The sequence below is a fragment of the Rhipicephalus microplus genome, chromosome 4 (assembly GCF_043290135.1).
Source record: "Rhipicephalus microplus isolate Deutch F79 chromosome 4, USDA_Rmic, whole genome shotgun sequence".
Classification (NCBI taxonomy): domain Eukaryota; kingdom Metazoa; phylum Arthropoda; class Arachnida; order Ixodida; family Ixodidae; genus Rhipicephalus; species Rhipicephalus microplus.
In genome coordinates this window covers 217170683-217191232 of record NC_134703.1, presented here as the reverse complement: position 1 = coordinate 217191232, position 20550 = coordinate 217170683, and the positions used below count along the sequence as shown (strand labels likewise).

Sequence of the window (20550 nt, the reverse complement as noted above, 5' to 3'; positions counted from 1 at the left end):
CATGCATCGCCGCTATAACCATATAGATATACAACTACCCAAGTTTGAGCAATTACACAGAATTAACCCTAGCCGCCACGAAATTTGGAATTAAATAGAAAAGCGATGACGACAGAATAGATTTAAAGAGGAGAAAAGATGAAGATGTACGAAAAAAGAGAGATAGAAAACAGCGACTGCCGATTTATTGAAATATCTTATAGGCAACACTCGTCACTAATAATCAGTCAGGAGTGCCCCTGACTGATTATTTTTTTTGGTCTTTTTTTTTCATTTTGAAGGGGAAAAAATTTTTTTGTTCAGCACTAATTGCTGCCTTTTTATGTTTGGTTTTTCCTTTCCAGTGGGAAAATGCAATGAGGCGTGTCATTCTTGCATTGTGCTTTGAGAAGCCACCTTCGTGGTCCTCCCAAAATTTCTCTGGGATGCGGAGGAGTGAACATGCTTCTAGAAAAACTAGAGGGTAGAAATGGGCGGTTCTCAAGAGAAAACATTCTTTGCTGGGGAAAGTCCACTTTGTGGTGTTCCCAAAGTGCAAGTGAGGAGGTGCATCACATTAGAAGTGCAACCTGTTTAAAGGTGACACGGATCTTGAAATGGTGAAAAATCATAAAAAAAGTGAATTTTTAAAAAAGTGTAGAATTGCACAGCTCCAAAATTTATAATCTCCAGGTGAAAACTGAAAGCTGTATTCAATAGAGAAATATTTAAAAGAAAATGGCGTTTTACATGTCTAGGTGGATGCCAAATAGTCTTCGTGGAGTCTACGTAGAGGCGAAAACTGGCTAAATATGTTCGATGTTTGCGTGCTCGTAACTTGTGAACGCGGTGACTGGGCGCCGCCATCTTAGTGTTGTTTTGAAGCTGCCTTTTCGTGCGTGTTTTCCCTATTTAAAGATGGCCCCGGTGCAGCGAGAGTGATGCTACCAATATTTTTCCAAAGGTCGTTTGCGCGCACTTGATTGGTCAAAGCGTGCGCGCACGCTGGCCACCTATTAGTCAGCCGCATTTGTGATAGGGGTATGCACCGAGCCTTGATCCACATGGCGGCTACACCGTTGTCGTGCCATTTTGAGGGTTCGGTCATATGGGCCGTTCAAACTGTACGTGCTTCGACATGCTATAGGTGTTTCGGATGTTCCTAGTCATCCAAGTCGCCGCGCGGATCTCGAACACAGAGCGTGCAGCATATTTTTTGGGCATGCAGTGACTCCGTAGACCTTCAAAACGCCAACCCCACTGCTACTGCTCCTCTCGGATGACGTCAAGCCTCACTTCTCATGACAATGCAATTTGCTGGTATTGCATACATTGCTAAGAGCTTCAACAAAACTAACAAATTGTGCCTTTGACCCAATCTCGCATAACTCAACAGAACGTTGGTTAGAGGGACTATGGCCAACTCAAGGTGGCAAAGTGATTTTTCGTGCTGGAAGTCTTCTAAACATGAAGTAGACGCTGATAGCACAAGTTTACAAGCAGTCTCATGATGCCTTGAGACAGCGAGAACCAGCGACAAAGCCGCCCACCCATCAGAACGAAGCAGTAAATGTGATATCGTGATGTTTAATACTTTTTAAGCGTGAGCTATTGACCATGGAAAGCGAAAGGTGGACTTGTAACACAAGGTAGCCGTTTGACAGTAGGCCTTCTGTCACCAGGGCCACAAGCGATGGGCCCACTACTGATAAATGCGCGTATTAAAACCGAATTGCGACTGGTCCGACCAGGAGACATGCTTTTAATAATGAGATGACATTTTTAGAAAAGCAAGCGAAACATTCACAACGAGATCCCTGCACTCATGTGCTCGAAAGAGCAGGACCTTTTAGGGGTATGTAGGGCAAGAGTGATTCCGAACGCAAATGAGCTAGTTGAAAGAATTACAAAAAAGCTGTTCTGGAAGAATGTCCATAGATGACGTATGTTCGAAAGAAAGTGTCAACGCGTTCCTGCATTCACATGCTCTTCTGCGGACGCGAAGCCCGGCAAACTTGATTGCGATGCCTAGAAATAGACGTGACAGACAATATGGCGGCCCATGGGCACTTATTAGTGAGAATTGCTTTAATTACGTGCAGCGCGACTATTGAAACACTTACACGCTACCACGAGCTGTTGCGGAGAGCACGCTTTGTCACTTGTGCAACAAAAGCTACATTGTCACTAGGGCGACCGCTAATCATTCAGCCAAATAATTTTAAGTACATGGTTGAGACTAACGTGGCCCGACAACAACCTGCACAATATTTTGACATCCTGGCGTGGCATCTGCCAGTGATAAACACTCCCAAACCCACGACATTGGTGCAGTTGTGCACAATTTTGGCTGATATTATATCCCTCAGCAATATCCCTCATATACCTCATACCAGCAATATCCCTCATATCGCATTTGATGAACATTTTTTTTTTTACCTCGGGCAGTGTGAAAGACCAAACTCTCAGGCTCGCTGTAGCCGATGTCGTTGTAGGCCTCGATTTCGGCTCGGTAGTAGCTTTCGGGACTGAGGCCTTGCAGTTCCACCCGAGGAACATTGTGCCACTCGTTCACCTGGATCACCTTGGGATCTTCGGCACGCACAAAGTTGTTGCCTGGCCGCTTATCCACCTGTACGGGATGCAATACAACTGCATACATCAACTGTTTCTTCCACAGGATTACATGCAGAGTTTTTTTGGGCGAACCAATATTTGGGCGAGCTTAACATGAGGGTATTTAGGAGCGCAAGACAAACAAGATACAAGAAAAACACTACACAAACGAGCGCTCGCTTACTTCACACTAAAGTTTATTCACAGAAGATGGCCAGGTATTATCTCACACCTATACATGAAAATTCAGGCATGAAACCACAATCCAACTGGGGGGACATATACCAGCTCAAAATTAAAAATGCAACCTTTGGCACATGAGGTTAAAAAAAAAATGAGTAGGAAACAATTGAGGGCAAAAACGACATCATTCATGCCAAGCATGCACGTGGCTGCCGCTCGTCTGTTCTCGGCGCCAAAGACACTAAGTAAGACACTTCACTTGTTAATAGATGGTAGGCACATGGAAGCATTTTGGTGGATATGGAAGGCTTCCATTATTTCTCTTGTTATCTTGTTTTGGCGCCAGAAAAGAATGGTGGTTTCGCAGAGCTCTGGAATGCACTACCAATTTCGACAATGACGTGCAAGATGTAATTAAGAGGAGTCTTTAAGAGACAGTGGTGCTCCCTCAGCTTACTCTATTTGCTATATTTACGCACGTAATCACCGCAACTTTCTTTTTCTCGAAAAATTAGAGCGAAGTTGGGGGTGCGTTTATTATGCTGGGCAAACTTTATGAGAACCTTTTCGGTATGAGTCAAAAAATTAGATAATGCAAAAAAAGTTAGGTCGCTCAGCATCTTTGATGTTCGGTAGTTGAAGGCAATGTCTTCTTCAAGCTGTTCTCGCGCCGCCCGTGCACGCCATAAAAGCGTATCGCGGTTATCTTTTCTAGCAATTATTTAACCGCAACAGTGGTATCTGCTGTGATCGCGACGGGCGCCTAGAAGCGTGCGCTTCGACACCATGACGCAGTTTGCAAACTTCGTGGCAACCTCGCACCACGACTGTGACGCCACCGTTGACATTGTAGCAAGCAACCAACATTGCAGCAAGCTACCACCGAAAGAATCAAAACAAATTGTCGATAACAAGATTAACGACAGCACACGACGGCCACCTCGCTTGCAACAGAAGCAAGAATCGGGGACTTTCTTGCGGAAATAGTCACTATCTTTTCGGGGCGACAAGTTATTCCTTTCTGGTTTTCCAGAAACCTGCGACATGATGCCGACAAATGGCCCTTTGCAACAATTATAGCGACAGTGTATCTTGTCGTCGTGACTCGAAAATGGTGTGGATGTGGTTGGGTCTTAAAGTTTTGTATTTGCAGGAAGAGACCGTCAGTTCGCATGGGAAGTTTTGTGACCTTTGCTTGCTGTGTGCTTGTCAGCTGCGATGTCTCTATACTCGCACCATTCGTGAACGCCGCTGTGGAGCATAGATATTTAAAAAAGACTGGGAACGTGCCAAGCACAGATAGAAAGGGAAACTATACGGCGAACGGCAGCAGGCAAAGGAGAGAGTGAGTGAGCCGATAAATGGCTGAGGGGGTTCGGCATAATAGTAAAAAACGAAAGAGATCCAATGTGAAAGGAGGTACCAAGTTTCTGTTAGTGGGACTGCACCAGACGAATGTAGGAGTTGCGTTTATTTCAGAAAAAAATATCAAAATTTTCATGACTGAAGCTTGTGGGGGTACTGAAACTCCCCTGTGAAGTTGTTTGCGCAGCGTGGCGCACGTGTCTCGCCCAATAGCCGCATTTCTGGTTACAACCATTGGGCAGTAGATGGCGTGTACGAGAGCAGTGAATGAACACCACTATCATCATCATGGTTGGCAGAGTGGTAGGGCCGGCGGTAACCCCAGTGAACATTACTATCATCCTCATGGTTCGTAGAGTGGTGAAACCGGCGGTGACCCCTGACGGAAGGCCAGCCTTGGTAGTGGGCGAGAGTTGAGCGAGTCTCTTCGGCTTGGGGCGGTTGCCGCGAACGGTTGTCTCTAGCGTCAGTCCTCGGCACGTGGCACAGCGGGCCGTGTGTGGGGGGCCCTCGTACTAAGCCAAGCATTGGCGATGCCGCTTTGGGTGTTATTGTGTGTTTGTCGTGTTATCTTGTGTTTGTCGTGTTATTGTGTTTGTCATGGAGTGTACGGTAATATTGTGTAAGAATGTCCTAGCGTGTTGATAACGATTGATGTATCGATTTGGCAGACGATATCGTCGTTCTAAATTAGTTAAATAAATGCATATTGTTGTTTGGTATTGTACCGACCGCGTTTTCTGTGCCTGTTCACTCCAAGAGCGTGGCGTGGTGCTCGCCCGCCAATTCGAGACCCTACAGGTTGAGGGTGCGTTTATTATGCCAGTACGTTCATTACGAGAATAAATACGGTACTCACACAACAGGCACTCTTTTTCACCAGAAAAACCCAGTTTGAATGTGCCGATTACGCGAGGTAAAATTTCCAGTAATTTCATTTCCAACTACAGTATAGGCCACTTCAGTCACTAAGCCGCGAATATCCGCACTACAACCAACACAGCTTTCTTCATTGGCTACACACCGCAAAACATGTTGAACATGCCATCTCGCAGTTCGAAAATCTCGTGGTGGTGGTGGTGTGCTTATAAGCATTCAAATTTCCGAAAATTGACATTAAAAAAGCCACGTTGTCAACAAAATAAACAAGAAAAAAAAAAGTAAGCGCACTCGTGGGAAGTGGTCGATTGTAATTCAGGCTATGCATTATCACAACAGAAATTTTTTACGCTGAACTGTACCAATTGTTAATTTCACAAGCCCGTGTCATTGCAAATTTATCATGAATTACCATTCGAGTGTTGCAAGTGCCACCCAATTCCTTCAAGTAGAGCCACTGCAAAGAGTTACGTTGATTCTGTACGAAACCGCAACTGATTTCTGGCTGTAATGCATGGACGAACTTTGTGTGGCGTAAATGTGTGTGCATGTAAACTTTGGTGAAATTTAGAAATGTTTGTGCGGGCGTCCGAGGAAGGGAAGGACGAGGACAAGAAGCCGAGCCAGCGACAGTTGGCACAAGAGGAAAAAAAAGAGAAACAAGAGAGGCGCATGGGGAACGCGCAGAGAGCCAATCAAGACCTAGCCAAAAGACACGCCTGACCAGGGCACTGTCCTTGGAGGTTTTGGTGGCGTGCTAACAGAGGGCCTGGTGCTCGCCTGGTGGTCCTGACGGGGTGGCTTCAGCTGGAACACGCCGGACCAGGGCGCTGTCTGCGGAGCTCCTCCCGTCTATTCCCGGGTGATCAAGGTCTGGGAGCAGAGGTACCTGTCCGGGGCTATCGGCACTGGGTGCGGCTCCTGCTGCCTCGGCGTGCGCGACAGGGACGACGGGTTCCGGATTTCCGCTGCCACCTGAGACGGCTGAAAGCTGTCTACGAACGTGAGGCCTGACAAAGGCCTTGCCTCCTGCTGTGACTGCACGCGCGACCTGCGTGCCTGAGCTCACTACGGACAAGGACCATCGTCATGCATGAACTGTCGGCTTCTCGGGACGCTGCTTCAACAAACTGTTAGCTGTCGTTTAGCCACGTAGATAGGACAGTTGTAGTGGGGAACTCGCAAGACACTGCCTAGTGGGACCATCTCTCTCTGAGTGCGAAGCGCCTGTCTCCCGTTGCCTGTCTCCCGCCAATCTTATCGATGTAATCGAGGTGTACGAACACTTGCACTCATCGATACCGGTGCCGCGATATCTGTGATTAGTCAAAGACTCTGCCGCTCTCTTCGTAAAGTGACGATGCTTTCTTCCGTAGTTTCTCTTAGCACTGCGAGCGCCCAACAAATTGAGCCCATCGCGGCATGTACGGCAAAAGTGGTTATTCGAGACGTGTTGTACATCATTGAATTTCACGTGTTGGCTTCATGTTCCCACGATGTCATCCTAGGATGGGATTTCTTATCACGTCATCACGCCGTCGTGAACTGCGCTCGGGCCGAAGTGGAGCTGTTACCGTTTCGTGACGCGCCTTCTGTTGATGCGGCCGTATCTAGTGTGGCTAACCTTGTCGTCGCGACGGACATAGACATTCCTCCTTTCAGCGCCCAGTTTGTCCCTGCCTGCTGCACTTCACTTTCTCACGCTACCGTCCTATTCGCGCCATCTGACATCTTCGGTAGCCGCCACCACACATCGCTGCCATTCGACGTTCTTGCGCTTTATCAAGACACTACCGGAATATTTATTTCAAATCCGAACTCGTGCCCCCTCAGTTTGCGCCGTAACGAGACGCTCGGCCACATTCAGCTTATCGATGAAGGTACTATCGTGCCTGCCGATTTCTTCGACACCAAGCCGAATATGGAGCTGAACGCGTTGGTTCCTCACTTTGCCTCGAACAGCGTGTCGTCCGATGCATTTCAAAGTTCTATTGACAGCCACCTCGCCCCGGTTCAACGAGAGCAGCTTGTTACCCTGTTGCACGAATTCAGGCGTTCGTTTGACTTTCCCCAAGCGGTGCTAGGAAGAACGAACACCGTTGTGCACACGATTGACACAGGGAAGAGTGCTCCTTTGCGCCAGCGCCCCTATCGCGTGTCCCCGGTGGAGCGTCACGTAATCGCAGAACAAGTAGACGACATGCTACAGCGTGGAGTCATCAAGCCTTCTTGTAGTCCTTGGTCTTCACCAGTTGTACTCGTCAAAAAAAAGGATGGTTCGATCCGGTTCTGCGTAGACTACAGGCGCCTAAACAACATTACGAGGAAAGATGTTTACCCTCTTCCCCGCATAGACGACGCTCTCGATTGTCTCCAAGGTGCAGAATTCTTTTCCTCGCTTGACCTTCGCTCAGGTTATTGGCAGGTCCCAATGGCTGAGTCTGATCGTCCAAAAACGGTGTTCGTCACACCGGATGGTCTCTATGAATTTACCGTAATGCCATTCGGACTCTGCAATGCGCCTGCCACATTCGAGCGAATGATGGACAGCATTTTACGTGGCCTCAAATGGAACATTTGCTTGTGCTATCTTGATGACGTTGTGGTCTTTTCACCCGATTTCACTTTGCATCTCACTCGTTTGCGTAAAATTCTACAGTGCCTTACAAACGCCAGGCTTCAGCTTAATCTGAAGAAATGTCACTTCGGGGCTAAACAACTCACCATACTTGGTCATGTCGTCTCGAAAGCCAGCATCCTTCCCGACCCTGACAAGCTTCGTGCTGTTGCCGAATTTCCTAAGCCAACTACAGTTAAAGAATTACGGAGCTTTGTGGGCCTGTGCTCCTATTTTCGTCGGTTTGTCCGGAACTTTGCTTCCATCATCGCTCCGCTCACCAAACTCCTTGCTGGTCCTGCAGATCTTCCACATTGGACTGCAGCCTGTGACGAATCCTTCGCAACACTGCGCCAACTCCTTACCTCACCACCCGTACTGCGTCACTACGACCCTACAGCGCCGACCGAAGTACACAAGGATGCAAGTGGCGTCGGCCTTGGTGCAGTGCTCGCGCAACGCAAACCAGGTTTTACGGAGTATGTGGTCGCCTATGCCAGCCGCGCCCTCACTAAGGCAGAAGCCAACTATTCTGTTACGGAAAAAGAGTGCCTGGCGATTGTGTGGGCGTTAAACAAGTTTCACCCCTATTTGTACGGCCAAACATTCGATGTCGTAACTGACCATCACGCACTCTGTGGGTTGGCTTCACTGAAAGATCCTTCTGGTCGCCTCGGACGTTGGGCACCACGCCTCCAGGAATTCGACATACGCGTCGTCTACCGATCGGGGCGAAAGCACTCCGACGCAGATGCGCTTTCACAATCACCCGAGAAATCTGATAATACGGAGATATCAGCCCTTGACCTTTCCCTCTCTGCCGTCAGCATCACAGACATGTCATCCGAACAGCGGAAAGACCCTTGGATTGTCTCGCTCTTGAATATGCTTTCTGACGCATCAACTTCCGGTTACCCGCGTGCTCTTCGCCGCCAAGCAACGCATTTCGCCATACGGGATGGCCTGTTACACCGTCGCAACTACCAAGTGGTAGGTCGTAAATGGCTGCTAGTCATACCCAGCCATATGCGGTCTGATATCTGCGAATATTTTCATGCTGAGCCGCAACACGCACACGCCGGTGCGCTAAAGACGTATGACCGGATCCGCCAACGTTGCTACTGGCGGGGTATGTACACGTTTGTACGCAAACACATTCGCTCATGTTCCCTGTGTCAGCAGCGCAAGACATTTCCTCATTCACCCGGTCAACTGCAGCCTTTACCATGTCCTGCACGCCCATTTGACCGTGTTGGGATTGACCTATACGGCCCACTACCGTGCTCTGTTGGTGGTAATCGATGGGTGATTGTGGCTGCCGACCATCTGACAAGGTACGCCGAAACGGCAGCGCTACCTTCGGCTGGCGCTCGTGACGTTGCAACCTTCATCTTGCACCGGTTTGTTCTTCGTCATGGTGCACCACGCGAGCTCCTGAGTGACAGAGGTCGCGTATTTTTGTCCGAAGTTCTGCAGCAGCTCCTACAGTCATGCCGTACGGTACACCGCACATCAACAGCCTACCACCCTCAGACGAACGGCCTAACGGAACGTTTCAATAGAACCCTCGGAGACATGCTCGCTATGTATATTGATTCAGACCACTCCAACTGGGGCGTTGTCCTTCCTTTCGTGACGTATGCCTACAACACGGCGATTCAATCAATAACGGGCTTTTCTCCATTTTTTCTTTTATATGGTCGTGACCCATGCAGCACACTCGACACAATTCTGCCATACAATCCTGATGCCTCCGAGTTCAGCCCAGTTTCTGAAATGGCCGAACATGCCGAAGAGTGTCGTCAGCTTGCACGGTCCTTCACAGCAGATAATCAAGCCCTCCAAAAAGATCGCCACGACCGTGATCTTGTTCAGGACACTTTCCCCGTCCGTTCTCTCGTGTGGCTCCGACTGCCTTTCCACTCTCCTGGCCTGACTCCCAAGTTTGCACCGAAGAATACTGGCCCTTATTGCGTCATACAGCACCCTTCTTCTGTCACCTATGTGATTGAACCGCTCAAGCCGTCCACACACAAGCGCCGCCTTGGTCGTGAGACGGTCCACGTCAGTCGCCTCAAGCCCTGCTACGACCCTCCTGTTCTCTCGTCACCTTGAGTCGCCAGGATGGCTCGTCTTCGTCGCCGGGGTATTGTAGTGGGGAACTCGCAAGACACTGCCTAGTGGGACCATCTCTCTCCGAGTGCGAAGCGCGAATGGGTGCACGAGCTGTAGACGCTGGACTGCTCGAGTATTTCTGTCCGTACCGACTGCCTGCCTACTACCTGGCGTCACTATTAAACTCCCTTGCACAGTAGATACTTGGACTTGAGGCAGTTTAAGTGTGTACTTCTGTGCTTGTCTTTGTGATAGTCGATCGAGTCCCTTGATCTTATAAATGTTGTTCAAGATCTACTCGAGCGTCATCTGATACCGTTCATTTCATTGACCGTGCACAGGCAAACGTGACGAACCACCCATGTCGTTACACCAACGGCCGCCATCTAAAAGCAACTAACGCTGATTATGCCTAGCCTACGAATAGGCATGTTATCCCAGAAAGTTTGTTCAAGACGTGAAGAATCGGTGTCCAAAAGATCGCACTCAACCACCGATTCAAGATAAGTGCACGTGATACGAAGTTTAGGTTTGTGGCCAGGAAATCATCAGTGACAAAGGTCTGCCAAGCTTGTGTAAGTCTATGCAGTGGCAATGGAGGCAAAAGATCACATGAGAAAGCGGATTAGCTTTTAAATTTGAAGACGAGGTAGCAAACACGATAACGATGATGCCTTATCCAACAGGAAACTCAAAGTATACTTCATTAGGGCGCAATCGCACGTTCCATGAAAAGCGTCTTGAATTGGGCTGGTTGGTACATACTGACAGAGAAAGAGGTACCAGCGCCGGATCAGGACGGCGACGAGAAGACACAAATACGGCGCCGACTAACAACCATGCCGGCACCAGGCAACGGCCTTTTTCCTCTCTTGTCGAGCTCGTGCAGCGCTGCCACGGTCTTTTTTCTTTTATTTTTTTTCTTGCTTCAGTCAAGTAAGAGGGTGTCAAATTGCACCCGTGCTGCTAGAGTACAAAACTATCATCACGACTAAGTTCAGGGTGAGCCTATTATGCGAGTACCACATATACTAGTTTAATGAACGCACTTCTTTTTACCGAAAAACAGAAGCAACCTTGGGGGTGTATTTATTATGCGCGGCAAATTTTATGAAAACCTTTTCGGGATGAGCAATAAATGTGCTGATGCAAAAAACAGCTAGGTTGCTCAGCCTTCACAATTGACATATGCGTAGACTGTTTGGAAACAGCTTCTTTGCTGCACTTCACTCATCTTTGGTGGTTGATGGTGCTGTCAAGCTGTCCCTGCGCAAGCCGCACGCTCTATGAAAGCGTTTCGAGGTTTTCTTTTGATTGATTTGTGGGGTTTAACGGCCCAAAACCACCATATGATTATGAGAGACGCCGTAGTGGAAGGCTCCGGAAATTTCGACCACCTGGGGTTCTTTAACGTGCGCCCAAATCTGAGCACACGGGCCTACAACATTTCCGCCTCCATCGGAAATGCAGCCGCCGCAGCCGGGAATCGAACCCGCGACCTGCGGGTCAGCAGCCGAGTACCTTAGCCACTAGACCACCGCGGCGGGGCAAAGAGGTTTTCTTTTCTCGCAAACGTTTAACTGCAACAGTGGTATCTGCTGTGATCTCAAGTGGCGCCTAGAAGCGTGCGCTACGATGCTACAATGCACTTTGCCAACAGCGTGGCGTTTCGAGGTGTTCTTTTCTCGCAAAGGTTTAACTGCAACAGTGGTATCTGCTGTGATCTCAAGAGGCGCCTAGAAGCGTGCGCTACGATGCTACAATGCACTTTGCTAACAGCGTGGCAATCTCACGCGACAACTGCACTGCCGCCATTGACATTGCATTAAGTAATGCAACATTGCAGCAAGCTATCAAAACAAATCGTCGATAACAAGATTGACGACAAAATACAGTCCCCGCCTCACTGTTTACATGAAAAGTGACTGCAGAAGAGGTAGCCTATATCTTGCAAAGGTGGAACAGCTGCACCATTTGTACTAGTGCGCGCCAAACTTACCTGTGCCATCCTGCTCCAAACTGCCACTGTTGTGCCAAACTCATTTATGAGCGCTATATTGAGCCACAGCACACGAATTTAGCCACAAGGTACAACACCCACCAAGACTCATGCCCAACAATATGGCTGAAACATCATGTTTCAGGTTTCTTTGACAGTCATGTAGTTTTAGTTTTGTCGAGGCTGTCATCGCCGAGCAGCAGCTGTGAACATCGGTTCTGAAAGTGCGGTCATGATCAATAGCTTACGCTTAACTCGGCAGGCATCATGGGGAATGGCTTGTGGACCCTAACCCGTGCTGCACTCTTCATGCAAAGAGACCATGGAAAGAGCATCTCTTAATGGTATGGCCTTATTCTTAAGATACGGGATATCAGGTCCAAAAAGATAGCTGGCCTTACTTCGTATAACATTACAATTTATTCCTATCACATACATTGCTTCACCGTTGCGGTGGCATTGTGCTCTACTTTTTATTACCATGATCGCAGTGTTCAGAAAAGAAAAAAGGCACTCGAAAAAAATGGGGGTGGCTTCCGGTTCTTGGAAAAACCTAGCAAAGACAGGCGCGCAAGACTGCTCATCGAGTACACATGGGTATTCTTGTTCATTACATCACAGTGCTATGTTATGCGGTGCTTATCAACTTGATGCAGACGCTTGTGCATTCAGTTTAACAAATGAGTGGCTGTACATAGCTAAAAAATTTGGGGAACCCTTAAAGGGACACTAAAGCCAACTATTAAGTTGACGTTGATTCTTGAAATGGCGGTTCGAAAACCTCGTAGTGTTACTTTTATGCCAAGGAAGGGCCTGTTCTGAAATGAAATCACGTTTTAGTGCTCCGCATCGGGTTAGCGCACTTCAAATTACCCGCCTCAAGAAGCAGACCGACCGGACGGACCCACATCAGTGTTGCCGTGCACAACGTTGCCCGGCTTTACTGCGGTAGTAGCAGCAGAATGAAAGCAGCGAGAGCCGCAGCAGCAACAACGGCCGCTGATCAATTTCCCGCCATGGGCTTCGAGATTGCGCACGCCTTTGTTTCAACTGTGCCCCGCTAGATGGCACCACCTGTCCCATGTAACCACGCTACAATTCAGTTTTTTTGAACCACTCACGCCATTCCCCATAGTCACGTCTGGCGGTTCTTTTTTTCCATGAATCAAAGAGAAACGAACAAGCAGCATTCCATTGCATCTCTTGATGCACGGAAGGTTCTTTGAACAAGCAGCATTCCATTGCATCTCTTGATGCACGGAAGGTTCATTTAGTGCAGTTAGATCGATTATTCGTGATTAATTGTAGGCGGTCCGCCCGATGTCATCGGGATAATTTTGAAAATGTCCTACTGCGACACTTGTGTTCTTGTGCATATACCTTAATTTCTCAGTAAGTAAGGCACTGTTGCTTATAATATTGTTATTTTAGATGTTGTCATACATTGAGCTCTCACTGTGACATAAATTGTTATTTGACTTTAGTGTCCCTTTAAACTTTGCCTTTAAGAGTTGAATGCGATGGTGATATCCTGTCCCTAGTGCATACTTCAATGACATAAAGCATACGCTTCCTTGTATGATCAGGGGAGAGACAGTTGAGACTGGGGTTGAGACAGTTGAGAGTGAATTGAGCGCTGTAGAAACAGAAAGACAAAGATGATGACAAAGAATTCAATAAAAAAGAAGACATACCATCATCATATTATCCACGTTCTAACTGTCTAAATAAACAGTTCGAACCATCATAGCTGTTCAGTCTGTTCTTTCACAACTTGGTGACGTGACAACCCACCCTTTGTTGACAATACCGGGACGTCAGAGCCCCAGCTGAACAATACGTAGCAGAAGAAATGCCACCGCGAGTGGCAGCCGCAGAGCAAGAGCTATCGCCCAAGAAGAGGCCATCATTCCAGCCTGAACGTGAGCCTGCGTCTTGTTCACCGCAAATAAAAACATCATTTCACAAGAGATTAAAGCATTGAGGATGCAAGTATCGAATTCAGTGATGCTACTGAGGTCTTTTAATTTGGAGAAATTTTGGAAGCAGCAAAATCAGTTTGGAGCATTTTGGAGCACTTTAGAGCAGAAAAGTTTTTTAGGGGCGAACCTCCAGTGGCACTCATTCGTCCCTTGTCGTAGTCGTAGTGCGTAACCAGTCTTACGCTTTGACCTGCAAGATGGTGCCAATGGGAGATTTCTCCTGAGCGTTGTTGAACAATAAAAAAATTTGCAGCGTGCGCATTAACTAAAAGCCGAATTCTCCCGTCTCTCATTCCCCATTAGCAGCCGTTGGCATGTACATTGAGCAATATCTGACAAGAAAGGGTTGCTACGTTGTACTCACTGGGCGTAACCTCCTTGGTTTTAGAAAGGCTTAGCGAGCATTGGGCCGCAGTGCCATAAATACAGTGAACTAGTATATACCATGGACTCGAAGTGGCTAAAGGTGGGAAGTATACACGAAGCGCAAGCCGTAAGAAAGTGTGCGTGTGCGACCTCTCGTTTAGTCCTTGGAATGTCCGCTGGATGGCAATGTTTCTATCAGCGAAATATATGATGAAAAGATGGTGGCACTTGGAGTGTTGAGTAGATGGATGAACGGACACACAGACAGATGCATGGACGGACACACAGATGGCTGAACGGGCGGATGGACGCATGGACAGACGTAGGGGCGGATGCATGGACGAACGCAGGTATGGACGCACGGATGGACGTGCAGACGCACGAATAGACGCACGCACAGACGGGCGGATGGACGCATTGACGGACGGAAGCAAGAACGAATGGACGGACGGATGCTTCGCCCCACTCTCCATCATTCACCCCGTGGATATGCTGCCATTTTTTTTAATTTCGAGCACTTTGGAGCTACAAAATTTTTCGATTTTAAGCACCTTGGAGCAGCAAAAATTTTTTATTTTGAAGCACTTTGGAGCAACAAAATTTTCCCTTTCGGAGCAATCTGGAGCAGCTAACTTCATATCCTGGAGGAGAAAGAAGTTGCATTTTCATTCAAGGACATAAATATTTATTTTGGGACTCTTGTGAAGAGCTAGAAATATTTTCATTCATTGCAAATCTGATGAAGCCAGTCATCTCAGGAGCACTCCCTACTACACTCAATAATGCAAAAATAATGGCATCATGCTGTCCAACATCCTGGAAAAACTTTTTCAGCGATTATTTTCGAAGCAAATAAACAGAATACTGGTTGAATAAAATTGTACTTCATAAATAAACATTCTAGATACAAATCCCCGCCTCAGCTATGGCTATCAGCAGATATGGCTTATCAGCAGATATGGCTGACAAACACTGTGACGTATAATGCTAGGGACTTGCACAGTGCCAACTGCATTTCTCTAAGATGACTTCAAGGATAAAGATAGCTTTTTCTTTTTTGCAAACAATTATACTGCTGGGCATAACATGATGTCATTAAGCTAGTCTCATAAAGCCAATCTCTTCCCCGACTTATCTCGCCGTGCTGAAACTAAACGATTTAACAAACTTCGTTTTCCTTTTGCAGCGATGTTTATGTGGCTAGAGCGTTCTGACTATACTCCGAGAACCCCTTATAGTGTATTCTAGAAAGCAGTCCCATAGAGGGGGAAAAAAAAAACTCACAGGGTACCTTACACACACCCCTAAGACAACTCGGAAGGCAAGAGCCATTTTGTTTTTATTGCGACAGCAATTACATGGACATCCTCGACTGGTTTTTCTCATTCCCATGGGAGAAGGCAGAATTTTTCTATTTTATGGGGGGGGGGGCCTGCACCTTGACATGAAGTGGGGGCCGGGCCGGCAAATGGTCATTTCGCGCTATATATGCCTTGGTGAAAAAATTTCAGGGAAGATGAAGAAGGCACTTTCCCGATGTTCTTTGCCTCTGGCTACGCCACTGGTCGTTGCCGTCATGCTTTGTGTGATGTCCCAATTGATAACATCCTCTCACGCAACGAGTGTTTTACACATGTAAAACCAGCTGGGGGGAAATAGACATGGTAAAGCAAAAATATTAAGTGTTGACCTTGATTGATTGATTTATAACTGGAGTTTAACGTTCCAAAACCACTGTATGACTATGAGAGACGCCAGAGCGGAGGGCTCTGAAAATTACGACCACCTCGCGTTCTTTAACACGCTCCCAAATCTGAGCACACGGGCCTACAGCATTTTTGGCTCTATTGAAAATATTAAGAGCTGACTTAAATTTGCACGGAGGGTAGATGCGATAACATCACCCCGTGTGCTAGGTTTGCCATCGATTGTTACTCAAGCAGCAAGGAATATGCCGCCTGCATACCTGCCAAGCTCAAGGGTTCTGAATCCGGGAGATTTCCGCAACGGGAGGGGGGCTGAATTATTCGCTTATTTTTTTTGGCACCAAAAAGAAAAAACCCAAAGACAAACAAACAACCAAACACATTGCGAAAAACAAGAGGGGGTGGGGCAATCACAAGCGCTAACATCAGCGACGCAGTCTTATAGCGGCTTAGAGTGGCCGAACAGACGATGGTAGGGTTTCCCACTATGGTTAAAGAAGGAAAAACACAACTAACAGAATCTATTTCCGTCAAAACGACTCGCGTATGTCTTCCTGGGACACACGTGAACGACGAGACGGGCTGCCGTAAAAGCACGGGTCAAAGCTTTGCCCCACTACTAGATTTTTTTGACAGGAACGCCAAAATGAGTCTGGCTCCTTTTATTTATTACGATAGCAATTATATGGACAGTCTGAGCTGGTTTTCTTGCCGTCGCCGCCGTCATTCATTCTATATGTATATGAACACTCAGAAAAGAAAACAAAAAACCCCAGCTCGTCGCGATTCGCCGACGCGATTCGCAATGACAATCACACGCACTGTAGAAGACAGTGCGTGCGCTGGTCGCACGCATGCTTTCAAAGCAAGTATGCTATTCTCAGCCTTGGTTCGACGGTTTCCATACTAAATTTCGTATCAATCGCCGTGATTAGGAAACGTGTTCACAGTATTTGAATTTAGGCCCAATAGACAGTGGAATTGGGCCAGAGATTTTCACAAATATGTATCTGCCGCGGTTTCGCATCACCGAGATTCTACTGTACGTTTAGATGAATGCCTCTTAAACTCATTTATAATAAAATGAGGTAGGTTCAAAAAAGCGGATCGAGCTGCTTTTTTGCCAATGCGGCCAGACACGCACAGAAGTTTCGATTTCAGGGAGATTTTTATGACCACTATACAAACCGAAGAAACAGTCGAAATACGGAAGTCTACCGAGTCAATCCGGGAGACTTGGCAGGTATACGCCTGTCTTCAAGTAGCAGTAAGCAATTAGGAATGCAAGGTATGGGGGGGGGGGGGGGGGAGGGGGGCATTGTTATGAATTTTGACTTTAAGGGTGTGAGCGCTGTCACGCTGTTTCGGCAGGCGCTAAAGATGGCTGGTAACCACATCTACCTTGTACTATATCAACACGAACAGACTGTGCGAAAAGTGCATCGCTTTCGCTTTTTGTAGTGGCCATATAACAGTACGCACTGAGCCTCGCAAGACGACCCCCCCATTTTCGCGTCATTTAACTTGGAGGTCCATTCGTACGCACAGAAAGCATCACACCTATCTTCTTGAGCAGCGGAGCCCATCCACCCATCCGTCCGTCCGCCTGCCCGTCCGCCCACCTACGACTTTGAGCTCTCCTGGCCGTTTCGATAATGGTATCAATCCCACATTTGGTATAGCATAACATGACTGTATGACATGCAAAACTCACTAGTCGTAACATAAAAATCATGACATCTTCGTCATGGTTTACACCTCATTGTCTTGCAGCACTTACGGTCGTTTCATTCACATGACATATTCCAAAACTGGCATGATAAGACATGACTGCATGGCGAAGATAAGAAACAAACCCTAATGTGCAAGTGATAACATGCATGTCATGTCATGTAAGTCATGACACGCCACGCCACGCTCAACCTTTTTTCCGGTTAAGCGAGTTCATAAATCGCATGCGCGTTAGAATCGAGTACGAAAAAAAAAATGAATACGGTCGTTCTATTGCCATCGGCATTTTCAAAATAGTCGCCCTCTACCGGCCATTTCTGCCTATGTGTTTCCCATGTGCGGCACTTCGTACGTGTGCTGAGGAGTTCATCTTGTAGTGCATTAACATCGACGGCATGAAAGGGCCGACTCCGAAAACTCGAGTGCACCACGATGCCGCTTTCAAAGGGGAAGTCACCAAGTGTGCAGAAACGGACGGAAAATCGGGTCGCATCGCGGTAGTTCGGAGTTTTTGAAACGTGCGTGCGGGACTGGCGGAAACAAAAGCATAAGATTGTCGACAGCAAAGCTTCACGCAAAGGCTTCAGTGGGCTACAGCAGGGTCGGTTTCCGCAAACTGAAGAGATGCTCGGCGAGAATGTGCTTGAGCAGCGAGCGGCACAGCGGCCCGTGACGACAGAACTGCTCCAAGTGCGGGCTATGCAGTTAGCCTTAGAAGAAGGTCTAATGGGGAGCCAGTTTAAAGCGAGCAGGTGCTGGCTAACTAACTTTATGAAGAGGAAAGGCTTTTTCCTCCAAAGTGAACGGGCATCCCTCCGAAAGTGAACGGTCATATGCGAAAAGTTCTGCGGAGGAGTACGATGAAAAGCTTCACAGTTTTCACAGGTTCGTCCTAAACTTGCGGCACAACAACGGCTACCTGCTTGGGCAAATCGGGAATGCCGATAAGGCGCCTCTTTACTTCGATACGCCTGGCACCGCAACCGTCCAGAAGAAGGGGGCGAAGCAAGTTCGCGTGCTGACGTCGGTGCACGGTAAAACTACAGTGACGGCAATGCTCTGTTACACGTCAGATTAGCACAAGCTTCCCCCCGTACCTCTTATATAAATAGAAGACGCTCTTGAAAGAAGTCGTTTTTTCGAGTGGTGTGATTGTGCGGGCTGGCGGGAAGAATGGGTGCGCGTTGCAATCGATGTCTTAATTTTTTTTTTTTTTTCGTCGTGGAAATCAGGTGCCGTTACAATCGAGGGCACGGTAGAATCGAGTAAATACGGTACGTGACGTGAACGGACCACGAAGGCAAATGACACGTCCAAACATGATAATCATGACATGCGTGTCATGTACAACATGACTACATGCTACGCTCATAGTGCCGTCGTGGCTGTTTCCCTAGCTCCACATATACTAAATTTGGTATCACGTGATGTAAATATACGAAAATAAATGACACATCCTAACATGATAATCATAATCTATGTGTCATGACTTCGTGCTACGCTCAGAGCGTGCCCGTGACTGTTTAGCTAGCTCCACATATACCGAATTTAGTATTACGCGACATGAATGAACAATGAAGGTAAATGACAACTACAAACATGATAATCATGCCATGCAAGTCATGTACGGCATAATTTACATCAGCCTCATAACGTTGTGATGATTTCAAAGTGACATATCAACCTTCCTCATTCGTGCTTCGCATATCATCGATTCCCACTGGACGTGGGTAGGGTGGCTAAAAGAGTGGCTAGCCACCATAACGTGGGATCTGCCAATTTTTTCTTCGTGCTCACTCCGCACGGGGTTGAGCACTGGTGCAAAGACTATTTTGCCGAGCCAATGCGGCGGCGGCGAGTTACCTTTGTTTCCACGGTCCATGAGCAATACGCACTTTATTGAGGCAGTCCTGTACACAAGGGTGCGGCAGCGGACGGCGTGGTTGGTAAGCTTACATGAACCGCAACAGCGCTAAACTGCTAAGCCACACATACTGCTGAACAGGTAGTGCATGATTTAGATTGATTGAGATGTTTATTGTTGGTAGGTTTGTCTCGATTACCTGCTGCTGCATTCGTTGGTAGTTGTCATCGCGCTTCCGTGAAATTCCGTGCAGGCATCTCCACACTCGCGTCAAAGTTGTAGCAATCACTCCATGGCCTACTCAGGCCCTTATTGCAACTGTGCAAAATCTTCACAGTGACATATTGGAACGAATATTCATGAAGATCAAATGTTCGAAATTTTCAAATATGTGGTTATCGAATCGAATATGAATATTACAAATGCAATATTTGATGAATATTCGAAACGTTCGAATAATCACACACCCCTACTGAATACCCATTTTACGAGAAGGGAAGGCAAAGTACACGAGAGAGACTAGGAACTTCAACTGGAGAAAGAAACAGCGGAGTGCAGATGCACTAAAAGGGTTGATAACATTTTTGCAAGAACAAGTGAGGTGCAGAGAGTCACTGGAAAGCTTCGAAGATGATGAGGACAGACCTGGACTAACAGACCAAACTATATGAGCAAGGTTTCCGCATAAAGCTCCATCATAAAACAATGTTGCTTCTGTAATCAAACGAATCACAGCACTGAAGACTGTCAGAGGCCACTAAAAGCGCTACACGGGAAAACTCAAACACGAAACACGAAGACGGCTCTCCTCCTAAGCGTGGTCTGCGATGACAGTTTGGAAATATTCAACAGCTTTGACTTCGTTGAGGACGAAACCAGCTAGATTATGGCACTGTCATAAAAGAATTCGGACGAGTACGACGAGAGATTATCAGGCATTTTGGAGTCGTCCCAGCAAAGGACACCATAGGCCGACGTAGCATTTTTTTGTGGTGAAGATGGAACGTCAGGCAATTCTGGTGCTCCATGTCAGTCAGACCTTGGGACTTTTCCAGTGTTCAGTGAGCAGAGTAACTGCATGTAACCGCGACCAAGTGCTTAAGAAATGTCTCGGAAGTTCTCACAGGCACGGGGCGCCTTCAACACCC

General features: G+C 47.4%; 1 protein-coding gene across 11 annotated transcripts in view; it reads right to left on the bottom strand.

The window, feature by feature from the left end:
* Positions 1-20550, bottom strand: part of Fas2 (neural cell adhesion molecule fasciclin 2) — a 335700-nt gene that overhangs the window by 101335 nt on the left and 213815 nt on the right. For all 11 annotated transcript variants that reach the window (XM_037423629.2, XM_037423630.2, XM_075893992.1 and 8 more), the window contains exon 12: positions 2419-2611. In XM_037423629.2, coding sequence (XP_037279526.1) covers positions 2419-2611 — 193 coding nt within the window. The remainder of the gene's footprint in view (positions 1-2418; positions 2612-20550) is intronic.